The sequence below is a fragment of the Aedes albopictus genome, chromosome 1 (genome assembly GCF_035046485.1).
Source record: "Aedes albopictus strain Foshan chromosome 1, AalbF5, whole genome shotgun sequence".
NCBI classification, from domain to species: Eukaryota; Metazoa; Arthropoda; class Insecta; order Diptera; family Culicidae; genus Aedes; species Aedes albopictus.
The window spans coordinates 219321268-219335464 of NC_085136.1; the positions used below are offsets into that span (position 1 = coordinate 219321268).

Sequence of the window (14197 nt, forward strand, 5' to 3'; positions counted from 1 at the left end):
TAACCAAACCCATGCATGCGACACATCGAAGCGCGACTTTTATTGATAACCTAATTAACGGTTGGCAAGAAAATAGTCTCAGACCATATATGAACCGGTAGTGTTACGGAACCGGTTCCGGGTGTCCCGCCGGAAGTGGCCAAATATAATAGTGAACCAAACCCATGCATGCGACACATCAAATCACAGCTTTTCCAATAACCTGATGACCGGTTATTTAGAAAATACCGTGTTTTCGGGTGAAATTGATCAGTGGGGTGAAATTAATCGACGTAAGAACAATTTTTATTTGTCAAAAATAGAGCTTCGAACTTAAAATAATTTGTAGAAAATGGCCATCATCTGGCTCAAGGGTTATTTAATGATGAGCTTACATATTTTACAACTAATTAGTCACATATTTCTGCATTAAATTTAATATTTTCCGAAACTGCGTGTTTGGCGAATTTCATGAACGCTTGCAAACTTTTGTAACCGTAGCTGTGTCGCGCATGGAATAAATATTTGAATCAATGTTTATAGCTGTGAAGTGTTCGCTAAACCTGATTTCGTCATCAAAAGTTCTATAAATATTGATATTTATGCATAAAATAGTACTTTTGCCTAAATAATGGCTTGTTTATTATGGAAATTGCATACTTTTAGGCGTTTTCTTTAGATTTATTAAGCTTTAATCTTAAATAATTAGGAATTTACTAAACTTGTATAAGTTTTACAGAGCTTTTCGCATTCTAGGGTGGTTAATTTCGATGGAAAATTTGTTTTCAGCACTTACAAAGACATTTGACTGACTGATCAATTTCACCCCGAAAGTAAAATTTCTGATTTTTTATTTTAAATGATATTTATTGCAATACAATGATTTGCAGTAGAAGTTCCAACCTCGTTAACTGATGAAAGTCGTGGTCGTACTTATTTTAAAGTATTGAGTTTGACCATATCGTCAACTATTCAAAAATAAGAAGCCAAAAACGGTGAAAAGTGATCAATTTCACCCGAAATCACGGTAGTTTCAGACCATATCTGAACCGGTAGTGCTCTGGAACTGGTTCCTTGTGTCCCTCCGGAAGAGGCCACATGTAGAAGTGAACTAAACTCATGCATGCGATATTATGTACTGGGCGGAGGAACTACCGAGAGAACCGAATTCGGACCGGCGGAATTGAATTAGTAGAAGCAAAACGCGTAACTTTAAACTGATGAGCTTTATTCTTCTACTCTCTTCGAAATGGTGGTACGGAGTGATCTTTTCACTACGGTGTGGTCCCGTTGCGGAAGTTGTTGTGGTTGGCAGGTTGGCACGAGTGGTTGCGCTCGTGCGGTTGACAGCTCCAGTGCTGCCAGAAACGCTACTCGGATATAACAGCTCTTCCCCGCAAAACGAGCTTCTCGCTACAGGATGAGCCGCTGCGGAGGTTTGGTCGTCCGCTGCGATCGAGGCAGTCCTTGATCTGCCGGCAAGCCCGCTGAATTTGCACATCTCCCAGTGTTGGCCATTCCATTCGAAATCGGCGATTGGATGCCCGTTGAAAGGTTAGGAACGGTCGGATTAGGAACAGGAGTCAAGTCAGCGGAAGCATGTATGTTTTCTTCCGGTGTTGTAGTCAACGGCATGTCAGAAGCTACTGCGGTAGCGTTGTCTTGGAAAATACGACAACCGATCTCTCCGCCGCGTGCAAAAGTTGCATCTGCTGGAGAGCTCAAGAGACCTGCACCAACGCTACGCATTTGGTCAATATGGCGTTTCCAGACACGTCCGTCATTGAGTTGAACCAAATAATGGAGTTTACCAAGTCGTTCTTTAACAATCCCGAATTCCCACTTATTTTCGTGAACGTATTCGCGAACTGCTACTTTAGAACCCACTTGCAATTCCCTTACTTTAGACTGAACTTCGCTTCGGTTCGGATCCTTTGACGGAATCATAAGATCAAGCCTAGACCGGATCTGGCGTCCAAAAACTAGCATCGCGGGGGAGTATCCAGTGGCAGGGTGAATCATTTTTCGATACGATAGGAGAATACTACAGATTTCGCCGTGCACTTCAGAACGGTTGCAGTTCAAAGATTTGAGCTTAGACTTCATCGTCTGTATGAACCGCTCTGCCTGGCCATTTGTGGCAGGGTGGTACGGTGCGCTGAGTTTGTGCACAATACCATTCATTTTCAGAAAGTTGGCGAAGACTGCGGAGGTGAACTGAGGTCCATTGTCACTTACAAAAACAGAAGGTAGACCGTAAGTACTGAAAAACTCCCTGCAAAAACGAATCGTGGTTTCAGTAGTCATGTTTTTGACCACATAAACCGCGGGCCACTTAGAATACGCATCTATCAGAATCAGGTAGTAGAAACCCATGAACGGACCAGCATAGTCCGCATGAACTCGTTGAAACGGTTCGGAGGGTGTATCCCAGCAATGGAACGAAACTTTCGGTGGGTTAGCCTTAGCAGCCTGACACGAAGCACAATCCTTAACAAGACTCTCGATGTCTTTGTCTATGCCTTCCCACCAGCAGTAGCTACGAGCAAGTGACTTGATTCTAGTAATACCGAAATGCGTTGAATGAAGTTCACGAAGAACCTTTATTCTCAGCGACGGGGGAACATACACACGACTACCACGCATCAAACAATCCTTCTGCAAACCGAACTATTCTTGATCCACGCCGAATCGAAATTTGCCATCAACTGTCTTCCCTGTTCTCAAAGCGCGTACTAACTCACGAACACTGTCATCAGAAAGGGTAGCTGAACCTAACTCATCAACCGTGAGCGGAAGCGTCTGAATTGCATTCACCTCAACTGCATCTGGCTCTTCAATCTCCGACTCGGGGTCGGTGTGAGGTGTCGGTAATAGGGACATGGCATCGGCGTTGAAATGATCGGATGACCGGCGATGGCGAATCCTATAGTCGAAAGCCTGTAGAAATGCCGCATAGTGCTGCATGCGCATTGCGGACATAGTTGGGAGTCCTTTGGATTCTGAGAAAATCTGACTAATGGGCTTGTTATCCGTGACAAGGGTAAACCTGCGACCGTAGAGGTATTGGTGAAACTTGCGAACACCGAAAATGATCGAATAAGCTTCCTTGTCAATCTGCGAATATTTTTGCTGCGTACGGGTAAGAGTCTGTGAGGCGTACTGCAAAGGTCGCTCAGTTCCATCAGGGTACTGATGACTGAGGACCGCCCCGATACCATATGGGGACGCATCGGTAGCCAGAACCACCGGAAGCGAAGGATCATAGTGGACTAAGAACCTGTCACTCTGCATTTCCTTCTTGACGTACAAGAACGATTTCTCACACTCCCTACTCCAGACAAAAGGCACGTCATCTTTCAACAAGTTATTGAGCGGATACAAAATCGTACTAAGGTTTGGGAAAAACCGACCATAGTATGTAATCAACCCAACAAAGGACCGGACTTGTTCCTTATTCTTCGGAACCGGCATGTTTTGTATCGCATCAACCTTATCGCGCAGCTTATGGATACCCGCCTTGTCGACCATGTAACCTCAATACTCAATCCGATCTGAGAAGAAGTCACACTTGTCCCTATTGACACGCAAGTTGTATTTCCAACCTCTTCAGCACCTCCTCGAGTCGAAGCAAATGTGTTTTACTGTCCGGTCCAGTGACACGAATATCGTCAATAAAGACGGTAACGCCGGGTATACCTTGGAGGATTTCTTCCATAAAACGCTGAAATATGGCCGGGGCGGAGGCAACACCGTACATAAGCCTGGTAGGGCGGAAAAGACCCCTATGGGTACTCAACGTAAGCAAATCCCTATCTTCCGGGCGAACCTCAAGTTGCAAATAGGCTTGAGACAAATCAAGTTTAGAGAACGTCTCTCCCCCGGCGACAGTCGCAAACAGTTCCTCAACTGTAGGAAGAGGATGGTCATCAATAAGCAAATGCGGATTCAATGTGATTTTATAATCACCGCACAATCGTACCCTACCGCCAGCCTTTCTCACTGCAACGACAGGAGTGGCCCACTCTGAGTGGTCCACCCTTTCCCAGATGCCATCGCCCACAAACTGCTCAATCTCTTTATCGACCGCGTCCCGTACCGCAAATGCAACTGGCCTTGCCTTCACGTAGACTGGCTTTGTATCTTTACGAACAGTCAACGAAGCTTGTACACCCTCAATTTTACCCACACGTTCATCGAAAATATGTGAGAACTTGTCAAGCAAAGCATTTAACGCACTGGCGGTGGATTGATCCTTGCCGCCACAGTAAGAAACCGAATGTGTACCGGGTCTGAATACGCGATTGAAATCCAAATTCATAGCAAGTAACCAATCGCGTCCCAGCAGGGGGTGCCTGCTAGATTCTGCGACGTGCAGAGGCAGTGTGAGCTCCTCACCATTGGCAACAACATTTACCATAATTTTACCGAGTACAGTGAGGATTCGCTCGTTGGGTCACGACTGCGCCCCGATTAGCGAATCGTGTTCGTTCGTTGGGGCAACTGACAACTGATCAAAATGCTCTAGACACACGCAAGTGACGAGAAATACGTCACGAAACACATACTTGCGCAAACGGTCTGTAAACAGGAGCTGCGATGCGACGACGGTCAGACGTCAAACTCGTTTTGACATCGATTTTGACATTGACAGTGCGTTTTAGTTGGGTTTTGCCCCAACCAGCGAACATCCAACCATCGAGACAGCCCATCTAACGAACCGTCAACGAACGAATCGGGACTGTACACCGATATCATTATCGCAGTAACTTACGAGCCGTGTAGTCGTGGGGAGAATGTCCAAGTCGTTAAAGTACTGTCGTTTGTCACGTACATTTATGAGGGATACGGGCGATCCGGTGTCGACCTCGAATGTGAGCTCTCTGTGATTAATCGTCAAATTCAACAGAAACTTACCCGCAAGACCTTGAACCACGCTCAGATGAAAAACGTCCTTGATGACGCTTGCTTGGTTGGTGGTGGGAACTTGCTTGACTCGACGACTGGAAACTCTTCTTCTTCCTCGTCTTCTTGGATCCGTGCTCGATGTGCTGCACCTCGCTCTTCGATCGGGAACCATGCATTTCGTCGGTTCCGCGGTGAGACATCTCCATTCCGAATCCGATTTCTTTTGCCTTCGCCAGCGTCAGGTTCCGAATTTCCAGTAGCCGCGACTGTATCACACGGTTCCGGATTCCGAAAACGAACTGGTTCCGGATGGCTTTGTCCAAGTGGTCCTCGAAGTTGCATGTTTGGGCGAGTTTCTCCAAATCCATCAGGTACTCGCTCAGGGATTCGTGCTCCAACTGCTTGCGGCTCGCGAACTTGAAATTTTCCAAAATTTCCAAAGGAACCGGACTGAAGTGGTCCTTCAGAAGAGCCACAAGTTCGTCGAACGTTTTCGTTTCAGGCTTTTCGTTCTTCAGCTTGTTGCAGAGCACGTCGTAGGTAGCGCCGCCCATGTAATGAAGCAGGTAATCGCGTTTGTCGGCGTCTGGAACGTGGTAAATCCGGAAAGAAACTTGCAGCCGCTCCAACCATCGGTCAAACTTCGATGTCGCAGCATTGAACGGCTCGAACGTGAAAGTAACCGGCACCACAGCAACGCCACCGGCAGCAGCAGCCGCAGCCGCCCCGCCGCCAGCTCCACCGACTCGTGGATCCACCATGGAAAAAAATGCAGCAGCCAGCCGAACGCGATGTCGAAACTTTTCAGCACACAAATACCGGAATTTCGCGCAGCTCCGAACTTCTCGTCGCCAAACTATTATGTACTGGGCGGAGGAACTACCGAGAGAACCGAATTCGGACCGGCGGAATTGAATTAGTAGAAGCAAAACGCGTAACTTTAAACTGATGAGCTTTATTCTTTTACTCTCTTCGAAATGGTGGTACGGAGTGATCTTTTCACTACGGTGTGGTCCCATTGCGGAAGTTGTTGTGGTTGGCAGGTTGGCACGAGTGGTTGCGCTCGTGCGGTTGACAGCTCCAGTGCTGCCAGAAACGCTGCTCGGATATAACATGCGACACGTCAAATCACGGCTTTTTTAATAACCTAATAATCAGTAATCAAGGAAGTTGGCTAAGATCACATAAGGGATCTAATTTAAGGTAACATGATGAACAGTTGGCAAGAAATTAGTCTCAGACCATATTACTGTGTTACGGAACCGATACCGTGTGTACCGCCGGATATGGTCAAATGTACAAGAAAACCAATACATGCGATATATCAAATGATTTATAAGGTTACCTGATGAACGGTTAGCAAGAAAATATGCCCAAACTTATTTGGGATAACAGGTCGATTCCGGGAACCGATTTTGGTCAAATATAAAAGTCCGAACCTATGCATGCGCCACATCAAATCGAGGCTATTTCAATAGCCTAATGAATAGTTAGCCAGCAAAAAGTCTCAGGCCATATTTGGTAGAACCGGTAGTGTTCCAGAACGAGTGTCCCGCCAGAAGTGGTAGAATATAGAAGGGAACCAAACCATAGCGGCTGATGAACGATCAGTAAGAAAATAGTCGCACGCCACATCTAAGACTAGTACATAATACTGTTTCGAAATCGGTTGCGGGTGTTCCACCAGAAGTAATAAAATAGAGAAGTGAAGCAAAATCATGCATGTGACACATAAAACCGCGGCTTTTTCAATTCATTATCGAAGGGTTAGCAAGAAAATAGCCTCAGATCGCATTAAAAAACGACCGGTAGCGATCCGAAACGGGTTCCGAGTGTCCCGCCGGAATTGATCAAATGTCAACCCATGCATTCAACACATCAATTCGCGGCTTCTTAGGTAACCTGATGAACAGACAAGAAACAGTCTGAGACCATATTTGGGACAATCGGTAGTGTCATGGAATGCGTTCCAGGTTTCCCGTCGGAAGTGGTCAAACGTAAAATTTAACCAAACCCATGCATGTGGCACATCAAATAGCGGAACAAAATTGAACAAAATCAATGCTTGCGATAAATCAACTCGTGGATTTTTTTTTATTCTTAATCACTTAACCTAATTTTACAGCTCTATTGTCCACTAGGGCATTACGTGAGCGATTTCAATTGACAGCTGTACCTACAGATTGTACAGCGCCTAGATGTATTCTATTATACTTTATCGAACTGGTTGCCTTTCTGCTGCTTTCACTTTTTCTACTCTATACATGTATAGAGAATGATGAGCACAATGATGATAGGTGGCCGTTGTTCCTTTCCAGTCCGATTGGGTTGTCCATTAGTATGGGACAAATATCAAATCCTCGCTCCAGTCGACTTTTTAGATCCCATATGAACTGTGCAAAATTTCAGCGCAGTCGGTGAGACTATAATTTAGCGCAAGCGGTTCAAAGTTTTCATAGGATTTACTATGGGAAAAGTTACACTTTCAGATAAAAATCCCAGAGGTCGTCCCTTGTCTCCTTAATTCAAATCAATCAATGTTTCTTGTAGAAAAATCAATTATGAAACTTTCCTTCGAAGACCGCAAAACAATTGGATGCTTGTGGAAAAAGTTATTGATTTATTACCGATTAGTGATCCAATGAACGGCTTTTTGTTTTGTTTTATTAGCAGCACTGTAGCTGCTGCCTTGTCTGCTGCTGTTTCTGGGGGTGGTGATGCTTCCCGCCACCCCATGCAACAACAGCAGTAGCAGTGCTGCTGATAAAACAAAATAAAAAGCCGTTCGTTGGATCACTAATCGGTAATAAATCAATATTTTTTTCCACAAGCATCCAATTGTTTTGCGGTCTTCGAAGGAAAGTTTCATAATTGATTTTTCTACAAGAAACACTGATCGATTTGAATTAAGGAGACAAGGGACGACCTCTGGGATTTTTTATCTGAAAGTGTAACTTTTCCCATAGTAAATCCTATGAAAACTATGAACTGCTTGCGCTAAATTATAGTTTCACCGACTGCGCTGAAATTTTGTACAGTTCATATGGGACCTAAATGGGATCTAAAAAGTCGACTGGAGCGAGGATTTTTTTTTTCCATACAAGCGTGTACCATACTATTGGTCACCGTTTTTTTCGTTCTCGTGAATTATTTATTTGTTCAACAAAATCTCATTCCGACTAGGAAATCGTCTGTCACTTTTCCCTCAATGATACGTGGTGTTCCGTTCGGCCGATAAATTTGCAAAACGGCTGGTAGTGCTTTGCCCCCGGAATTGTTTTCAAGATTATTGATAGTTTTCGCGAGTATTGTTCCGGTTCCGATCAGTTCCAGTTTTAGCTATTAGTGTTGCTGCAAAGAAAGTGTTGGAATTCCTCCCATGTGATTTATGGGGCCTCCACGTGCTAATCGATTCGGCTGGCGAAAGAGTGCACATGCTGCTGTGAATATTTTTTTCTTAATCGATGATTTTAGAAGCAAGTTTTTGCTGCAATTGTTATTCTGCTAGTGATTTAAATGTTTGTTTTTCAATAATCGAGCGGCGTTCAAAGTTGGAAACAGTATCGCGCCATCGCGGAATCAGATAAATCGGTTTGTGGAGTGAGTGTGATGAGAAATGGGCAAAAAAAGGAAGAAAACAGAGGTGGCAATACCGGTGGCCTTCGTCGTTGATTAAAACCTGAAACAAACATAAACCGTTCCCGTATGTTTCTGGTCGGAGATGGTTCTAATCACAGTGGTATTGAAATCCTAAAAAACGGAGACCTGGTGAGAATGTTCCTATTTATTTTTGCATATATTTATCTCATAATAACCATTTTGCTTGAATGCGTGAAGGGGGTGAGATCATAACTTCTTCTCGTTTCAGAGAGCGAGCACTGGCGCTTAAGCCTAAGCTTTCGAGCTAGGACATGAGGAATAAATGCCTATGTCCCATCCCAGGAGAGGAAGCTTCAACGGAGTGACATTAACCTTCTTAGCAAAGTCACTCCCAACGTTTATGCATCACTTTTATACCACATACTATACGGATCGGCTGACGAGATGTCGCCGTTCTATGGTTTAGTTCAATTGTATTCAATGACGCTGCACAGTAGGCCTGGCCGCTTCAACACTTGTAATGCATTTATGATGCGTTGCAAGTATTGATAATGACAAGAAGAATGATAGAAGTAGTCGACTCTATCATTTTCCAGGATTCTTTCAATGAATGGCTGTGTATGTGTAGACTAGACTAGACTAGACAAGCGTGTCCCGACTAGAAAAAAATATCAAGTTTATAACACATTGTGTTATGATGTTATGGAATTTTTCTATAACTTATTATGTTATAAACTAGATGCAGGATGATGTTAAAATAACTAAAATTGTAACAAAAAGTACACCGGTCTAATCAAAATAATAACCTATTTTGTTATAATCAGATCAAAATTTTAACACAATATGATATAAATTTTAGCTTCAAGAAAACTAGTTTCTATCATATTTTGATACAATTGTGTAAAATGATGTTCTGAATGTCAAAGTATCAAAACTAAATTATTTCACAATGAGTTATTGAGCAACATCTATAACATAATATGATACAATTGAGTTATAATATTTTTAAACACCAAAGATGTTAAACATGATTATATCGCAATAAGTTATGAATATCACGGTTTGTTATAATTATGTTATATTTTTGTTAGAATCTTCTAGTCGGGGTACCATACTATTGTCCATTATGAGTAGCAGTTCGCCGATGTCCAGGTATCCGGGTCCGTTTGAGCCATTGGGCTCAGAAGAGGGTCAGTGTCAGCCGTTCTCGGTGAAGAGCAACTGACGAAAAATTGCAAGGTGCCGGGGCTGGCAATCAAACCCATGACCATCCGCATATGAAGCGAACGTGTGACCAACTACGCCACGGGCCCCGGCTTGTGGATTTTTTTATGCCCTGGAAATCTTTGGGTAAGATTAAAAGTTAAGAAATTGTCGAAGTCTTCATATGTGCTAGAGATCAAAATCGTGACCAAAGCAATCTCATCAAATCACACCATTTCAGATTCGTGCGGTGTAAATATATAGAAGGATGGATCAACCATTAATGGGTTTGTCGGGGCCCGTGGCGCAGTGGTCCACACGTTCGCTTCATAAGCGGATGGTCATGGGTTCGATCCCAGCCCCGGCACTTGCAATTTTTCGTCAGTTGCTCTTCCCCCGAGAACAGCTGACACCTGACCCTCTTCGGAGCATATGCTCCAACGTACCCGGAAAACTTGGATATCGGCGAACCGCTACTCATAATGGACGACCCCCAATTGGACTGGAAAAGGAACAGCAGCCACACATCAGTATCATCTTGCTCATCATTCTACTGTGGACAGGGTAGAAAAATGAAAGCAGCACAAAGGCAGTTCGATATATCCAGTTCGATATATATAGTTAAATTAGAAAAGCATACATTTAGGCGCTGTACAATGTGTAAGTGCAGCGTCCAATTGGAATCGCTCAGGTAGTGCCCTAGTGGACAAATGAGCTGTAAGTTAGGTTAAGTGATAAAAAAAAAACAATAATGGGAAAATAATAATTTGATCGCATCAACACCAAATAAAGTCTTTCGAATCCCTTTTGTGTCTAAAATTACTGCTCACAATTTGGGTGCGGCTGGTTGAGCCCTCGCTGCGATTGGAATGTGAAAGAAAAATTGCGATTGGAATGTGAAAGAAAAATTTCCCTTTTCTGTATTTTTCTCATAAGGAGGTCAACTTTTACATGAATCATGTAACCAAGAATAATAAAATATAGCCGAAAGTGTAGTGAAAAATTTTTTTGTCGAAGATCGTAAATGATCTGGGATTTTGAATAAAGTTAAAGTAGTCAAGTAGTCAACTGAGAGGTCTGATATTTGTCGGCTCTGTTTTGTCGTTGAACATAACATCGGAATGTGTGCCATCAATAAGTTTCCCAAATCTATGATGGCTGTGTTAAAATTGTTGCTTTTCTATATGAAATGTTCTCAGGATTCAGGAACATTTCGGCTAACGTCGACGGAAAGATCATGAGTAGGTACATATTTGACGAGAAAGGCACGATCACCACTAGGTGGATTAATCTGGTTTTTGATAACTCGTTCTCCTTGATAAACACGAGAAAGAACGAGATTAAAGACGGGGCAAGTAGTTCCGGATAACACCTTAACCACCCCCCCCCCCCCCCTGGGCTACGCCACAGACCTGTATACTGCAGAGATTTATTCAGTGGTTTCGGATAGAATCCATAAGGAAGTTTGCTAGGATTCCTCAAGCAAATTCTGCTGGGGATCCTCCTGGAGTATTCCCAACAGCAATTACTGGAGAAATCCCAGCAGAAAATACTTTAAAAATGCTCTATCAAGAGTTCACAAAGAAATCCTAGGCAACTTCTATATAGGAATCCATAGAGACATCTTTGGAGAAATCCTTGGACGAATCACAGGAAGGCTCTGAAGGAATTCCGAAAGGATTTCTCCAAAGCTTTCTTCTGGATTGCCTCCAGGAATGCCTGATGAGGTTCTCTAGAAATCCGTGCTGTGAATGCTAAAGAAATACTTTCAAGGATTCTTCCGGGGATTTTTCGAAAAATTCCTGCAAAAGTTCCTCCAGTGATTTTTCCAAGGATAGTTTAAGATATTCAAAGATCTTTCCGAGGATTTCTCCACGGTGTTTTTTAGATTCCTCCAAAAAAATTTGCAAGGGTTCATCCAAGAACTTTTTTGACATTTCTCCTTGAAATTCTTCTCCATGATTTTTTTCTAGGTTTCCCATGCAATCCTGGTGGGATCAAGCACATACAAACTGGCGTAGCCAGAGTTAAGTTTTTGCTGGAATTTCTCGAAGGATTCCTCCAAAGATTCCTCCAACAATTCCTTTCGGAATACCTAAAGAAATTCTTGCTGCATGAATTCCTGCCAGGATTTATCCAAGCACTGTTGCTGACATTTCTGAAGCATTTTCAGATGGTCTTTTAGCAGTTATCATTCTTAGGAGTCCTTGAGGATTTCTGGAGGGTTTCAGCAGAAACCGCTTGAAGAATCCCATCAAGACTTTTGGGAGGTTTCTCGCCACATATACTTGGAGAAAATTCCAGGGGCATTCAGAAGCAATTCCTACATAAATCCTCAAAGGAATTTGAAGAGAATTTTCTGTGAGAATATGAAATGAAATTTCCAGAAGGATCGTTAGAGGAATAACAAAAGAATCCCTGAAAAAACAAACACTGGGTGAATTTCTTGAGGAATCCATAGAGAAGCAACAGCAGGGATTGCAGGTTGAACAATTGCAATGATTGGCATAATTGGAGATATTCCAGCAAGAATTTCTAGAGGTAATTCCAGAAAAATTCTTGGATAAATTCCGAAAGGAAACTCAGTAGACATTCCTGAGGAGTTTCCAAGAAGAATTTGTGGAGATATTTTTTAAATCCCTGCGGAAATCACAGGCGAAACTTCTGCAGGAATCCCAGTTGGCTTTTTAGAGGAATTCCTGAATAAACTCCGTGGAGAACCTAAGAAGATCTCTTGTAGGAATTCATGCAGAAATCTTTGGGAAAATCCTCTTGGAGTACCTCCACAAAAGCGTGAAGGAAAAATCCTGCTGCGATTGCGCCAGAGGTTTCTCTCCTATAGAGATTCTATAGCATTGTTATAGAAATTCCTCACGTTGTTTTTCACAGATTTCACTGTTTATGTATTTCTGCTTAAGTGTTCTACAAGTATTCTTCTTGAAAATCCTCTCAAAAGGAATTTCCTTAGGATTTTCAGCAAGACTTCCTAGTGCATTGCTCTAGAAATTCATGAATGCATACCAGCAATATTCCTGGAGCAATTTCCGCAAGAATTCCAAGTGGATATCAGCTGGATTTACTGGGTGAATTCTATTACAAATTTCTGAAGGAATTTTTGTAGAAATTCCCGAAGGAATAACAACAGATTTTTTTTATAGAAATATCTGGAGAAACCACAGTAGGATATTTTTTTATAGAAATCTTAGGTGTAATTGCATGGGGAATTCCAGCAATAATTTCTGGAAGGGTCCTAGTATCACTCCAGGAATTTCTGCTATATTTTCCCCGTGACTCCTCCAGGATTTCCTCAAAGACTCCACCAAAAAATCAGTTTAGAATTTCTCAGTTCATATGCAGGTTCTGTTTCAGTTGGTGCGTTATTCCAATACGAAAAAAGCAGAAGGTGTATTTCATCACAAAAAAAAAACAACTTTGCAATACACACGATAAAATTAGATGAATACTAGGCCGAAAAAGGGCGCCCACTACATGGAGGAATATTTCACAGCAATAACTTGGCCCTCCGAACCATTTATCACTAAACGAATTTTCAAAAAATTGAAGTCTCTTTTAAAGTAATAAAGGAAACTGAACGGGTTTTGCAACTTCACGAAATGTGCCTCTTTGTTATATTTTGTAAACTTTTTTTAACGAAGTCGAAAACTTACCGTGAGGTGGCAATTTGGTCACAATGAACAGTTCATCCCGGGTCACCTTTCCGGCATCCATCCACTCTTTCAGCACCTTGCCGATGGTTTTCTCATTAAGATATACCGGTGCAGTATCGATGTGACGATAACCGGCTTCCAGGGCCTCATTGAGCGCTTTCTCCACCTCTTCATCGGATGCCTGTCGTAGATGTACATATGAGACACAATACGAAAAGGTGAAGAGTTGAAAATTTCCCACATCAGCAGAGAGGTGTAATTAACTAGTCACTTAACATAAAGCTGCCCATCAAACTATCAACTTACCCGCCAAGTGCCGAATCCGAGGGCTGGCATCTTTGTCCCGTTCTCGAACGTGATGTCCATCTTACAAGCCATTGTGCACTTGACCGATTCACAATTCGTTAACCCGGAAATTCGTGTATGAAAAATGTTTACCCAGCAGCAGCGCGATAAGTCCAAACAGAATCAAAGTTTGTTTCGTTGTGGACTTTATCTACCTTACTGCTATGGGACGGAGCTCCACCGTAAGTTAAACCGATCGCGACGCGTATTCGTAAGCAACTGGCAGGTCAGCTCTCGCGCGTGCGATCACACACTCATCCGCGTGGCTGTGGGAGCTCGCGTTCTTCACAGTTTTGTGGTGCATTTAATTATTTATACTTGCTGCGCGGGGGAACCCGTGGGACATGTAAACGCTGTATGGATTTTAAAGGGCTAGGGTGGATATGACAATAATAGTTGATTCATCATGTTGGTGCATTAAAAATTTAAACTATGATAGGGGCCCAGGCCCACGGTACGACAGCAAAGACGATGAATCAATTCTTTGGTTCAGA

At 42.9% G+C, this 14197-nt stretch overlaps 1 protein-coding gene across 1 annotated transcript in view; it reads right to left on the reverse strand.

The window, feature by feature from the left end:
• LOC109400071 (1,5-anhydro-D-fructose reductase) overlaps positions 1–13951 on the reverse strand; it is a 32603-nt gene extending 18652 nt beyond the window's left edge. Inside the window, exons 1-2 of the mRNA XM_029851843.2 lie at positions 13665–13951; positions 13359–13539 (exon numbers count right to left, since the gene is read on the reverse strand). Coding sequence (XP_029707703.1) covers positions 13359–13539; positions 13665–13736 — 253 coding nt within the window. The 5' untranslated portion in view covers positions 13737–13951. The remainder of the gene's footprint in view (positions 1–13358; positions 13540–13664) is intronic.
• Positions 13952–14197: the final 246 nt, after the last annotated feature.